Source organism: Malurus melanocephalus, unplaced genomic scaffold (genome assembly GCF_030028575.1).
Source record: "Malurus melanocephalus ecotype Western Australia unplaced genomic scaffold, MMel_1.1 scaffold_167, whole genome shotgun sequence".
In the NCBI taxonomy this organism is placed as follows: Eukaryota; Metazoa; Chordata; class Aves; order Passeriformes; family Maluridae; genus Malurus; species Malurus melanocephalus.
Genome location: NW_026623399.1, coordinates 258,466 through 273,465, shown reverse-complemented (window position 1 = coordinate 273,465; position 15,000 = coordinate 258,466). Strand labels below are relative to the sequence as shown.

At 42.5% G+C, this 15,000-nt stretch overlaps 1 protein-coding gene across 3 annotated transcripts in view; it reads right to left on the bottom strand.

Annotated features, from left to right (window-relative positions):
- The window catches only part of ZEB2 (zinc finger E-box binding homeobox 2), a 115,092-nt gene that overhangs the window by 2,195 nt on the left and 97,897 nt on the right, over positions 1-15,000 (bottom strand). For all 3 annotated transcript variants that reach the window (XM_057372231.1, XM_057372232.1, XM_057372233.1), the window contains 3 exons: positions 14,275-14,383; positions 11,435-13,404; positions 9,236-9,416 (listed from right to left, as the gene is read on the bottom strand). In XM_057372231.1, the coding sequence (XP_057228214.1) occupies positions 9,236-9,416; positions 11,435-13,404; positions 14,275-14,383 (2,260 nt within the window). The remainder of the gene's footprint in view (positions 1-9,235; positions 9,417-11,434; positions 13,405-14,274; positions 14,384-15,000) is intronic.

The window sequence follows — 15,000 nt, the reverse complement described above, 5'->3', positions numbered from 1 at the left end:
TTTTTTCTTCTTCCTACCACACCATCCCACTTTTTTTTTCTTCCCACCAAACCACCTCACTTTTTTTTTCTTCCCACTGAACCACTCCACCTTCTTCTTCTTCCTACCAAACCACCCCACTTTTTTCTTCTTTTTCCCACTGAACCACCCCTTCTTCCCACCAAACCACCCCACTTTCTTCTTCTTCTTCCCACTGAACCATCTCACTTTCTTCTTCTTCCCACTAAACCTCCCAACCTTCTTCTTCTTCTTCCCACTAAACCTCCCCACCTTCTTCCTCCCACCAAACCACCCCACTTTCTTCTTCTTCTTCCCACTGAACCTCCCCCTTCTTCTTCCCACTGAACCACCCCACTTTCTTCTTCTTTTCCCTCCAAACCTCCCACTTCTTCTTCCCACTGAACCACCCCTTTCTTCTTCTTCTTCCCACCAAACCACCCTACTTTCTTGTTCCACTGCAGAAGCAAAACAAACAAAAAAAAAAAACCCTCAAAAAACAACCCCACATTTATGCTACAACTTAGGGCTTGCATGGTGTTGATTGTAGTAATTTTACTCAAGCAGCTCAGGATAATAAAGAAAATGACTCAGAGAGCATCAATGGAAAACTGGCAGCTCTAGCGAGCAGCTGACACCCATGAAAATGTTCGAAAAATATCCCCATTTATAAATAATTCTGCTGACAGCATCACATACACGCCGTAGTTCTTTCCCCGCCTCGCTGGAGAGATTAGCCTGCAGAGAAAACCTTTGTTTCTTCAAGTTTTCTTTGTTACATGTCTGATGAATAGCAGGAAGCCAACATCTTATCTCTGTGCCTTCACCGGAGCTGCCACACGGCCTCAAGCCAAATGCTGGCTGAGCCTTCCCCACCTGCAGCACCCCAAGGTGAGCCAACACCCATTCCCTTGGGATGCTCCTGACAGGTCTGGTGACAGCAGCAGAGAGCTGAGATTCTGAGGGTTTTGAGTCCAGGAGGGTTTTGCTGCTGGCAGGAGCTGGACCCACCCCAACCCACCCCTGCTCCATCCCTCGCCCACCAGAGGAAGCCCTCAAGGACCAAAAGATGTTTTCCCCCCACCACGTGAGCAAATACAAATACATACATCTGCCACAGAAGCATAAGGGGTTTCTAAATAAAATGTTGTCAGCCACTCGCTGAGTGCTAAAGTGGTGTTAAGCTGCAGAAAACAGTATTTCCTTTGGCATTTCAGACAGTTTCGAACCAATGTTTGAAACTCAAAACCAGTGCCAAGCCTAAACACATCTGGTTGATCCCAGGCCACAAATAGCACAGGAATGCCTTCAACACCTTCCAGAACTGCCATACTGAAAGCTTAATTCCAAAATAGAGCTGACAAAAAATACTTGTCAGCATGATGCCACACGACAAAACTCAGCAAAGCATGATGCAACCGTGAGATATCCAGACATAACATATGGTGCAAAGATTGGAATTAGTGAAGACCGATCACCAAACTTAGATTGCAGAAGGCAAAAAATAAAATCAAACATTAGTACCTTCAGCCAGATTTTGGGTTTGTTTTTTTTTTAAATTTTAGGTATGTCAGTTATAATCTAAGTGTCATTCGGTTGAGTGGTGCAACCATGCAGGCAGATACCATGCCAATTGGTCATGATTTTATATTTCATGCTATTTTTCATGGATATGAAAATCCTGGTGTTTGGTGCCTGAAATGTGGATCCCTGTTTTGCATGTCCTATTGCTAGAGCAGATCATTAGGAACTTATTAGTGAACTGGCCTGATTCCTCGAGCTTATTTATCATACTTAGCTCATGCAGCATGTGACCAGAACAGAAATAAACTTCACACCAGAGCCCTCCCATCCTGTCTGTTGTGAAAGTGTGTTTTTTCTTTAATTTTACAGAAGCAAGAGCAGGGAGAGGATGAGTACGGTGCAGTGCCAGCTGAGAGCAAAGGGGAAGCACCAGTGTGGAAGGAAATCCAGCAGGAAAAAATATAAATTCTTTCAGACCACTGAAGGATCTCAACTTCCAGGAAAGCTCAAGCTGCTCCCTTATGAACCTGATCTGCTTTTACCCCCAGGACGTGAAAGCACGGAAAGTCAGGCAYAGAAAAAACTCCACTTTCATAGCAAAGTTGCTGAGAATGAATACCAAGGACTATGCTAATTTTCTTTTTCAATCCAGTCACAGCTACCTTCAAGTCCCACTGTGAAAGTTCACATTTAATAAGGTGTGATTAACGAATCCTCAAGGAAGCCAAAATTGTGTTATGAAATGAAGGAGAGATCTGGCAGAAAGGAAAATTCAGGAGAAACCACAGCTAAAGCAACTCAAGTGACAGGGTAACTAGTAGATGCCTGGAAATTAGAGCTCAGACTGCATTTCTTTGTAAGAGAGCTTCCTAAGCTTGCACACATACAAGGTTTCTTTTTTTTTTCCTTTATTTCTCTTCATAATAAAACAGAAAATTCAAACTTGATGTATTGAATTATCGCAGTATTACTTGTGTGAGCTGTTTCCTAAATCTGCATTTCTGCCAATTTAACCTGTTGGTTGAAAGTCAAGCTTGAAGAAAAGCTCTGGGCTTTGAGCTATAAATGTGTTTTGGCTTTGGACCCCTTTGACCCAGGGGTGTACCAAATCCAGAGCTGGAGTCAGCTACCTGCGATTCAGGGCACAAGTTTAGCCACCAAGGGGAAATCCCAGAGTCTTAGCTCAGGAGATTTAAGCACGATCAAGTCACTTACTCAAATTAGCTTAAAATCCCGAAGCGCTCTCAGCCTAAGCGCTCTCAAACCCCAGCAGTGCCAGTGGAAAACCCTCAGGGGTGAGGTGGGAGCTTCCCCAGTGCCACCAGCACCCTGTGGGATGAACCTCTGCCTTGACCCCATTGTCCTGCCTGAGTTCCCTCAGAGCAGCACCCTTGCTAATACCTCCACAATTGCTAATTTTGTTTATTTTTTATTCCTCACAGACTTTCTGCTTTCCCTCAGCACCGTTTTTGTATCCTCCTCACAGAACTGCCCACGTTGTCTCAGTCCCTCCCTCTGACTTTCTTTTCCCAACATCAACAAGCCCAACCCTTGTCTTGTTCTACTTCTCCACCATCTCTCCTCCATTACTTCAAATCCCCTCATTTTTTTGGATGATCTACTTGATCTACTTCTGATGATGATTTTGATGCACACTATCTCTGATGTCCTTCTCTGTCCCATCCCTGGAAACRTTTCAGGTCAGWTTGGATGGGGCCCTGAGCAACCAGGTCTTGGTGAAGATGCAGGGCAGGGCAGGTAGACAAAAATCACTTTTTAATGATCCCTTCTGACCCAAACCATTCTCTCTGTGATTCTCACCCCACAGCCGTGCCACATCCAGCTCCCAACACTTTTCCTCTCCTCAAACTGAGGTCACTCTCCACTGCTTCTCATCCAGACTTGCCACCACCTTCCAAAGGTTGGGTGATGTGCTCATCCCTCAGTTTTTGCCTGTTTTGCTCATCCCTTGCACGTGGCTCTCGTGCCATGCTCAGAAGTAGCCTGGCAGGGAATCATCCATATTTTATAAATTGATTTAGAAATGAGCAGATTAAAATACTTTGTATTTTCATATTAATTTATGTGAGTACTAAAAAGGCAATGTTGGAGCTATTTAGTCTACCACAGCCATATCAAGGCCTCATTTTTGATCTGAGGGAACCTGACAGCTCGGGCAAAGTTCTTTGTTCAGACACCACACAACATACCTTAGCAGTGCTCAGCGTGCAGCTGTTACAACACTAATTGAAATATGTTTTTAAATGTATCAGGTTTCTGAACATTTGCAGAAGAATTATTTTCTTCCCTTCACGTGCAAAACCCAGTATTTCAGCCATTTAAARGGACTGTTTAATCCCTACAATGTGTTAGGAGGTCATAAAATAAAGCTGGAGGTATTTCACACTGAGAATGGGGATAAGTCTGCAATTGTACATGGGGGAGGAGGACCTAAAACTTTAGGTAGACACAGAATCCCMGAAAGGTTTGGGTTGGAAGGGACCTTAAAGCTCATCCCATTTCACCCCRTGCCATGGGCAGGGWCACCTTCCAYGATCCCAGGATGCTCCAAGCCCCGTCCAGCCTGRGCAGGGCCAYACCACCCTCACAGTGAAGAATTYCTTCCTAATATAGAATAATATCTCCCTAATTTCTAAAAGCCTAATAGTTAAACTCATTCTTGTTAATTTTGAAGCCATCACCTTGTCCTAAAGCACTGTCATGCAATGTCACAACAATCATAACATCACTGGAATAGACATAAGTCAAAATGAAGCATTTTTGAACATCCCACCCCATAGGTTTTACTCAGTCTCATCCCAAATCCCCTGCATCATCCATGTGGGATGGAGCTAGGAGAGAMGGACCCAAGGAAGCTCTCAGAAGGGCTCACGAGACACTTGTGTTTCGTCAGATGGATGAAAGGTGTAGATGCCACATTTTGCAATGAAACTAAATGATAAATGCCTCTCAAATATCTAGAGGAAACGTTTGGGCCTTTTTTTTTTCCCTTCATTGCAAAACACAGGTTCCCATGGGGCCCCCGCTCAATCTACAGTGGGGAAATTATAACTAATCTGTTTGCAAAGTCTCTAAAATTGCATTTCTGTTGAAATGAAGCAACAACAACAAAATCGCCGACAGTTAACTATCTCTCAATCTTCCTGGGCTAAAAGCCTTTGACTGCAAAGCTGTGCATTTCCCATTTGCAGTGGGATAAAAGTCACAAGACATCAGATCACAAGCTGTCACCGGTCCCAGACTAAATATCACCCATCTTTTRCCTAAGGCAAGTGGGTCTCTTTTCCATGGGAGGGGGTTCAACAGAAAYCCCACCCTTTGGAGAGGAGAAGGAAACATTTTTGTGACAGTTTGTTTTAATTTTTTTTTTTTTAAAGGCAGTGCTTTTGAAGCTGCTTGGGGGTTTGGATGTTAGATGTAGTCCCAATGGAGATGGATTAGTGGCCAGAGCATAGCAAAGTGGTCAAAGGTGCAAGATAAATGCAATTTATATATAATTGCCCAAGCTGCACCTGTTCCATTTTCAATGGGAGACCTTGTCTGCCGAGCAAATTTCACAACCATAGAATATATCCCCCTTTTTTTTCTTTATTTGAGTGTAAAATGGGGAATTCTAAACTTGTATCAGAGTAAAGCAAGAAAAAATAACCTTTAAATAGCATGTAAATTTTTTATGAATCAAGCTCTAAATAAAGAAAACTCCCAAGCTGGGAATTCAAAATACTAGCCAGAGAGAGCTGATTTGCTACCAGGCTCAAGAACAATATTTAGTTTACAGAATCAATCTGGAAATAAAACTAGTGCTTGCATCAGCATGAAAGCTACAAAAATAAAAAAGAGKTCTTAATAAAATATACAGTGGAAAAGGAAGGGATGAAAGCCCTAGCACAGCTATGAGGCCCTCCACAGCCCACACAAGCAATAAAATAGAATATGATGTAATATAGAACAACAATGAAAGGATTTTAAATTTCTAGGTAGGATTCTGAAAAACTGTTTCCAGCTTTTGTTGCGGAGCAGGCACGCTGAGAGTTCCCTTGTGGAGCCGCTGCAAAGCCGGTGTGCGGCAGACACGGGCGTTGACGAGGGCAGAACAAAAACTAACTTTCACCTTGCTCCTCGATCTCTGGACCAGGAGCCAGGATATTTTTCTATTTCTATGTGCTCCTTTCTGTTTGCTCTCCTGTTTTCCCTCCTTATCAGCAGCACAAAGTTGTTTTTTTTTTTGCACGCCAAAGCACTGACGCTTTGCCACGAAGGCAACCACCTTCTTCACCTTCCGTAAGGAAAGTGTCTTGAACCTCGTGCTAAGCAGCTTGGAAAAATCTGAGATTAGACACATCCCATATTGGCTCAACTAATTTCAGCCTGGCCAAATTAGGATGAGTCCATAAGACCCCACAGGAAAATCATGTGAGCACYGAACGCCTGTGCTCCCTGCCGTGCTCTGCACCCTAATTACAGAGCTGTGTTCTCTGGATTTAAGGAAATAGGACCTTGTGAAGCTCAGACTCCAAGAGGGACACATGTCTTCTCTCAAAATTCAACGGCATCCCAAAATTAACTTGTCAGAATTCGGTTCTGCAATGAACAGTGGCCTCTACGCTAAATTGCAGAGGAGCCAGAACCATTGCAATTCACTCATTGCAGAAATGCAATAAATTTTCYTTCTCCCCGTGAAGCTGAAAGCTATTGCAGAATACCACCAACACTGCACAAATTAAAAACTATGGATTGTGAAATCTGGGGGCCTTTTTCTACTGCGTTCCAGCTGTGGCAGGCATGGTGTACAGAGGTAATCACAGAGCTGCAGACAGCCACAAGGTACGACCAAAAGTTTTTGGGTTGACACAAAGAACTGGCCAAATCCTAGTCATCTTGTCCTGGCAGGGAAATTTACCTCCACTGCAATACCTTAAATATTCCTGTTTTAYGATTAAGGCAGCTCATGTAATTTTACCTGTCAGTGTTTTGCTTCAAATATTTTCTCTGTGAATTTTYAGGGGCCTCTGTCAGGCTTTTTTAATCCCTGTTCTATCACTGGATGAAATAGGTACATGGACCTTGAGAACAGGTGACAAATAACAATCTGATTGTCCCAAAGTATTAATAAAACACATATATTCTTTTCAAACAGAATAAAGGAGATTGKTATAAACAACATCCATTATTTGTGCTTCTCCAGGGAAGACAGGAAGTGTTCARTTCCCCCTAAAACATGTTTTTTATGAAGCTACAACAGGTCGTGATCAGCTGCTCACAAAACAGCAACACCCGCAGAAAAAAAGGGTTTTTTTTCTTTTTCAGGTATCAAAAATTTGGTAGAAAAACCTGAGTCTGCTCTTACAATGACCCCAAAGGCAAAATAGGGTGTTACTTTCAATTCAATTCCTTCCACTGAACATGGCCTGCAGTTTCACACCTATGTTATTAATGCAATTACAAACTCTGCCTGAAACGATCAAATTCATTTGAAATTCACTTAAGATGCACCTGAGCCATGAGCCAGAGTGCCAATGCAGCATGATTCCTAACTCTGGGAGGTACTGAGGTGCACCAGGACTGGCCCAGCCAAGCTTTTCAGAGCTCCCAGCCACTCAAACACCAGCGTGATGCACTGAGGCTCCTTGAACGCAAAAATCCTTGATCACAATGCTTCCCATTTTACCCATCGAGCTCTCTTGCAGGATTTCGTGAATTGATATTTACAACACCCCGGAGAGGGGGGCTGGTATCATTTCCCCCCATTTCAAAGATGGGTGAAGGTGAGGGAAAGCTGAAGCCATTTGCTGTGATTTACAGAGGAAGTCTGTGGCGAGGCAGGGCAGTGCTCAGCACTCTCAGTACCTCTGCCATAGGACCATCCTTCCCATCCCTAAATGCCAGTCTCCAGCCTGATGATGTGCTGTGGTTCTAGGTTATTAAACCTGACACCCTATACATGCTCTGGATCATAAGGATGAGTCCCATAAAACTGAAAGATGTGAAGTTGAGAAGCCAAAAGGGACAGAGGAAAGGAGCAGGAGAAGAGTCCCCGAGTTGCAGCTGTGTGGCATTTCTCTAGGCAGTAGGTTCCTGTGCTACTTCAGGACCATAACATATTTTTGCTATTACGAATGCAGTTTATTTTGCAAATCAAGGTGATTGCACACATTTCAGCTTGTCAAATTTTCAGCCTTTCAACCATATGTCTGTCGACCTTATGGACTACCAACTTTATGGGATTCAACCATATGTCCAGATCCCGATATATATGAAGGCCAGTTCTAACATAAGAGCTTTACAGTAGTAGTGTAGTAAACCATAATGTTTGCAGATGGCTGTAATAAAATCATTCAGGAGAGGAAAGGTGCAGGGACGTAAAGCCTTCAAAAGCTTCTTCTACTGAATAAACAATTCGATCTGAATAATGTAGTGGGAAGCACATTCCACCAATGAACTGGCTGATCTAGTCCAAAATGTTGCTTTTAATTTTCTTTCCTAATCCCACGAGTATTTTAACTTCCTTTTGTATTTTCCTTTGTGGGATTAGTTTAAAATTTGGAAGAAAAGTGTAAGAGGGAACAATAACAAAGTAAAGGATTTTGTTTTAAAGGCACAGTCCACTTCCGAAATATAAATTTTTCATCTGTAAAAAGCCAAAGGGTTATGTGGGGCCTGGAAGATGTATTAATAGAGAGGTATAAGGTTTTTACCCTTGCATGGTGAGATTGAAGGATGATGTGACTTGCTTCATTTCCTGAAGCGGGACTCAGCTTTCAAAGTTAAGGAAAGTTTCCTCCTGAGTAAACTTTTTCTAACTCTGGGAAGTTGGAGTTTGGTTTATGTCGTGCTGCACAATAATTCAGATGATAATTCACATTCCCTTTGTCCAGCATAACTTGATATCTCTATTATTTGGGAAGCTCCGGTCCCRTTTTCCCCTAACTGAAACATTCTGAGCCGATGTGTGGCCCTCAGAGAGCTCTTTCCTGGCTGACAGTGGGAAGGGAGCGCTCTCTGTGAGGGGAACCACAGCCAGCATAGGTGTGACGGAAGGTCTTTTTCAAACCAAAGTATTTTTTAAGCTGACAGTGTGCGGTGAGCTTTGGCAAGCTTCCTTGAGCYAGACAAAAATCACTTCCTGCTCAGGGAAGAAAGGAGCCTTCCCTGGGCATTAACTGGGAAGTGAAAAAGTGAACTGCAACCTGCTTGTGCTGCTGGTGTGCAAAATCACAGCAAGAGGAAACCCCCTGGGCTGCTGGCTCTCAGATAATTCAGCCAGAGCCAGCTCTCATGCTGCTAACGTCAGTGGAAGTTTTCCTATTGGATTAAACAGAGCAGGGTCAGATAGTGTCTAAGAAACGAGAAATACACTGACACGCTTCCTTCCCGTGCCAGACTTCGTGCTGACCATGCCACAGTTGTTTCTGAGGGCTAGGGCCTGTTTCATCTCAAGAGGGCTTGTCCTGGGAGGTGCTGATTGCCACCAGAGCCATCACAATCTGCACAAAATCTCGCACTGCACCCRCCGACATTCACCCCATTGCACCCAACTGCCTTTCACCAAGCGATAACCATCGAGAAAAAAATAAAAAAAAAAAAACTCAAACCAGAGCAAAAGAATTTTTTGAAAGCCTCAGCCCTGCACAAACGTGCTCATGAAAGAACACAGCACAGCCTCAGCCCTGCCCTCGGCGCGCAGCTGCCCTACCTGTGTGCTCGTATTTGTGTCGCAGCAGGGAACTGCTCTTCTGGAATGTCTTGTCACATAAGTCACACGCGTACATGCCACTCTCTGTCTTCTTGATCTTCTTCCGGGACAGACACGAGTCCGAGTCCGTCATGTCGTCCAGGCCGGACATGTAGTCTGGGGTTCCATCAAGCAATTCTCCCTGTGGGGGGACCACTGGTCAGCGACAGCCGCTCCCACCACCCCTCCTGCCCATCCAGGAAAGTTAAAATCATTCCTTGGTGGTCCCTCTCATCTTAGGATTGARTATTGAAAATGATGATTGAAATCATCAGTTGATGATGTCGAATCATATTCATCATTGAATAATGAAACTGATGATGAAAACTATGGAAATAACAAGGAGCCTTCTATGCCTCAAACCAACTTTGTGTCTCTAAGCTCTTTGCAGTAATATGGTTTGTGCAAACCAACAGTATTTACTGCATCAGCACTAAATATTTCCAAGAAGCAAAAAGTGCAGAGGGGAGGCTGTTCACGGCCAGCAAAAGGTATTGTAACATTTTATGGAGGTAAATGTAAGCAACATCTAGGAGACCATTCTTTTCAAAATTCCAAAACTTGGTTACATTCTGTATCTGTAGAAAGGTTTTAATTGAATTTTATATTTAGGTACAAATGTTATTATTATGCAATCCATTTAAATGTATGTCTCCCGACTAAAGGCCTCAAGCTATATTTTTATATTTAATTTTGTAATTTGAAATAGGGAATATTAATAACACTTTTTATCAATGTTCTATCTATGTTAAAACAGCCTTCAGCATTAAGCAATAATGAATGTGGATCAGTAAATTATTAAATTTCTTGATATTTATTTTGTCTTGATCCAAAGAGAGTGCAAACTTGCATGATAACATACATTTCCATTTGCTATCACACAGTTCAGTTTTCTTAGACTAGGTTTGCACTAATTAATATTAGAGAAGATTAAATAGGCTTAAATACATTTACAAAGAGGGCAGATGTACTGTAAATTGGAATAGTGGAACAGCTGTTATGGAGGTGCAGTGCTATTTATGCTCCTATTGTGCAAAGAGGGATTACAGTCTGTAATGTAAAACTATACCTGATTTTCACATTTGAAACTATAAAACATTTACTAGCCAGTAAAATTACTAATAGACGGTAATAGGACATGGGGGAACAGGCGCAAATGTAAGAAAAAATTATTAATCTATAATCAGTTAATCTCATTTAACTAAACTCTGTATATTGTGTCTGAATACACCCAGCAAAAGGCTATAAAAGCACAAGAATTCTGTCAAGCTGCTCTTCACTGCAGGCATGCAAGGGACAAAATCCTTTGGTACACCTGTGCTGGCTCTGGGACGACCTGGGGGGAGGATTAAGGGTTGTACCCGGGCATGAAGAAGTGCTGACCCAGATTATGTGTCCAGGGAGAGACTTTGTCTGCGATTAAGGGCCCTGGCTGCTACCTCTCCAAATAATTTCATTTAATCTCTGGGGTTTTTTCAAAGCTGTTCCAGATGACTGGCAGGATTAGAGGACTAGGAGTCTGGGAAGAGCAGTAGGTGGTCCAAAAGAAGGGGCTATGGGTCAGCATTTCTCATCCCCCAGACATTTGTGAGAAGGGAGGAGAACTTTCCCATGAATGGTGGGTGAAAAATTCCCCMAAAATATGGAGAAGGAAGCTCTGAAGGCTTTGGATGGATTACAGTGTCTATGAGGCTGTATGAAGCTGCTTAGAGGCGCACAACTTTGTGTCCAAGTGTGGCGGTGACTCCCACTGATCATTTTCTCTATGGGGAAATATAGTTTCCCTGCAAAGTTTCCTTTTTTTTTTTTTTTTTTTTTTTTTTGACAGGTTTTCTCAGGATATCATTACTATTATTATTATTATTATTATTATTATACTACAAATCTAATGAGAAACATCTGATCTCTTAACAGAATAAAGGTCACTGTGCCTGTTCAAACTAATCGGGTCTGCTTCTGAATCCAACCAGAGGTTATCTTAAGGTAACTGCCATTTATTGTCCTACTCCACCACATCCTTCCAAGTTCAGATTTAAATAAACTCTGCTAATTTTGTTGGAAACGTTGATTATAGCTTTGGTCTTTTTCTTCTGCGAGAGGACATATCACAAACTACTACATTCTAGCCTTCWGAAGGAAAAAAYGGTCRAAACAATTTACCTGAAATCCTTGTTTCCGCTGGTACTTTCTCCTTTGCTGCATATCGGCAAAAGTAGCTGCTCCAGTTGGGTAGGTATAGGCCATATGTGGTAGGAAGCTCATCTGATCTAGTCCTGGGTATGGTCGCAGCCCAGGAATACTGGTCTGGACTGGTGGCATAAAAGTGGCCGGGGGAAATGCGCTCTGTGGTGGAAGTGTTGTGTATAAAGGTTTGGCACTAAATGGGTTCATACCAAATACTGGGTTAGTGCTTTTATCCAGATTATTTGAATTRGAAAACTCCTTCTTGATAAAAGTCAAGTTCAGTGGCTCATCTGAGTTTTCAGATGACGAAGAAACACTGTTGTGTTCTAAATTTACACTATTAGATTTTGTTTTGTTCTTTGTGGCTATAATACTTTTGGGTTCCTTCATTTGTTTTGGTAAAGACAAGTCCAATGGCTCAGCCTGAAGCTCCTCAGAAGAGAAACTGTTTGGAGTGTAAGAACTACTGTGGGAGTTTTTAGAAGATGTGGAAGAAAGATTTAAAGGAGAAGGAGTATTGCTCCTAGAGTGGTCCAATTTATCGACTGGCTTAATATTGGTAAAATGAGGAGGTTTTGTTAGCCTGAGAGGAGTATCACAATTAGTAACACTGTTATGGAGTTCAGCTATAGATGGTGAAGTTATAGAGTCCACAGGCTTTATTGGAGATCTGGCTGACAAAGAGTCTTTAGTGGGAGTGTTGTTGGTGGCAGCCAGCGCCACCTTGGCACTGGCCCTTTCCAGTGATGGTGACCTGGAACTTGAATACTGGTAGACTTTTCTCTGTTCAAACCATTCCTTCACAAATTCCTGAGGAAGGCCAACAGCAATGGAAATTTTCAGTAGTTCATCAGAGTTGGGCTCCATGTTCATAGCGTAATATGCTTTAAGTACAGACATGTGGTCCTTGTATGGGTTGATGGGGCTAGTCATTCCTTTCTCAGAAAGTACTGATGACAGCAAGAGGGTTTGCTTATCAAACACTCCAGGTTTGTTGGGAACCATGTTCTCGTGAGGCTGAAGGACTGCCTTGATTTCTTCGTTCATTTTGCACAGGTAACGCTCGTGCTGATGCAACGGAATGGGACCAGGAAAGCTTTCTTTACAGAACTGGCATGAAAATGGAGTGGACACGTTGTGGTTCTCTATCATCTTGTCTTCAGTTACCAGGTCTATGAGTGTTCGCAGCTTCTCTTTTTTAATATTATTGAGCTGCCTCCTCGAGTCTGTGGTCAAGCTCTGGAGGCAAGCTTTGGCTTCATTGACTTTCTCTAACGTATAGTCAATAATACTTTTAGTGGCACCATTATGACTTACTACTGGAAGACCCACAGGGGGAATACTGGGGGAGGTAACTCCTTGTTCCTCGGCTTGAGGGCATGAATCCTTCATGTGGTAAACCTTCAACTTGGAGATCTCTTCAGCCTTGCAGTCCATTTTCTGCCTGGAAACYGTGTTGTCCACAATCTGTAGGACCTTCTGCACCTCGCTTAAATTGCTGCCTACCGCAGGAAACCCGAGCAACGGTGCTTCCATCCCTACACCTAAGTGCTGCATTGGACTTTGAGCGGACGCGTGAACTCCTAAGGGGCTGGTTGCTCCAAGTCCACCGTTCATGAAAGGACTAGTTGCACTAAACCCATGTGAGGCCATAAGAACCTTGTACTCATTGAAATCTAGTGGTTCTGTTTTAATTTTCAGTAGGCCTGTTTGCTCAGACATACTAAGTGGTTTGCCATTCTCCAGCTTGTTTCTCAGCTGGGTGATGGCTGAATTAGTAGGAGAGGAAGATACAGAGTTAGGAGAAGAACCCGTCTTGATATTGTTTCTCATTCTGCCATTCACAGAGATTAAACCAATACACTTCTTGCTGCTGATGTGCGAACTGTAGGAGCCAGAATGGGAGAAACGTTTCTTGCAGTTTGGACACTCATATGGTTTTTCACCTAAAATGATAATTAGAACCAAAYGTTACTTATCATTCTTGCTGCTATAATTGCAAGCGATCACATTTGATATCTAACGGGCTGTCTTGTGTATCCAATGATTAATAGTGAGGGAAATATTAATTTTATGAACATGGTCACACACCATCACTGCTTTAACATCGCCTTTCTACAGGTCTTGAGGTCAGTCAGAACCCAGATTCTCCAGATTCTCCAGCCATAAAATGTGAGATTGGCTCCAGACGGACCAGGGCAAGTCACAGGTAAGTACCATGTGGGGAAGGGAGTTGAGTCAAATCAAATCAAGACTGTTAAAATTTGATTTGTTTCCTTTTTTTTTTTTTTTTAATTCTCCTTCCCAAAAAAATGAAATTTTCACTGGATGAGCACCAGTATGAGAAACTGAGTCCTGATGTTAGAACCTCCACGTCAGTGTGTGCCTGGTGACATTTTGTGTGCTGAATTCTGCATCAAGAAGGAGAGCCAAAACGCCCAAGTCATTCAATCTGAGACGCTTGGCAGTTACTCGCTATCTGAGAATATGAGCTGTATTTCACTCGGGGGGACCTTTTTATTTTGGAAAATATAATGGACTCTTCAGGTTCCCGCTGCACAGCCATGAATGAACGCTTCTGAACTCAAACTGCCAAACAATCTATATTATTTGCAGGAAGCTTTACTATTTCCAAATCTTTCAGCGAGACCGTGGTATTAACGGCATGATAAATGAGGATGACTCAGATATCACTTATGAAATACCTTGGTAGCTCCAAGAAGCCAGAAGCAGAACTGTGTAAATTTTAAGCAGTCTTTAAAACTCAGCTAATTAAACAAAATGCAAATGAGCACACCAGCACCTCCGCTACTCACCACTGTGAATTCGCAGGTGTTCCTTCAGATGGTGTTTATATTTGAAGGCCTTGCCACACTCAGTGCATTTGAACTTGCGATTGCCTGCTCCTTGGGTCAGCATTTGGTGCTGGGAGGAAAAGAAGGAAAAAAAAAAGACATACCAATATGAATTTTATGCAAGAGRAACCATGAATTTCAAGCTTAAAAAACAAAAATTAAATTAATGTGGCTCTGGATTCGTCAAGCGGACCAAAAGGTCTGCATGTACATTTATTTGTCTCATCAGTGTTGCAATAAAAATCAAAATGTTGGCAGTAAACCGAAACAAATGAGAAAGTAGTTTCACATGAGCATTCGATATTTGCTTTAGAATTATTTCCTAAGTCTCTCATCAGAAATGTGTTGCTTTAAGGTATCTTATGGTGAGAGAAACAGTTTTATAAGAAGATTTGTGGCTCTTAATATTCCTAGCAGATTCTGAACATGTGGGACTCRGCTTGTTTAAAAATTCTGTTTACTGCATGTGGAGGAAAGAGAGAAACACTGTCGTTAGTGGCATTTCGTGTAAGATTTAATTCATTATATCAAGCAGGAGAGACTGCGTCTTCAGCATAAGCTGCTGCTGGAAATGATTTTTTAAAATCACAGAGCAGCAGGAAAGACTTGAGCTACCTTTCGTGCCATGTTTTCCCCCAGTGCTCTTCTAAGGGGCGAGGGAAAGTTGGAAGTTAAAAGTGGAGTAAA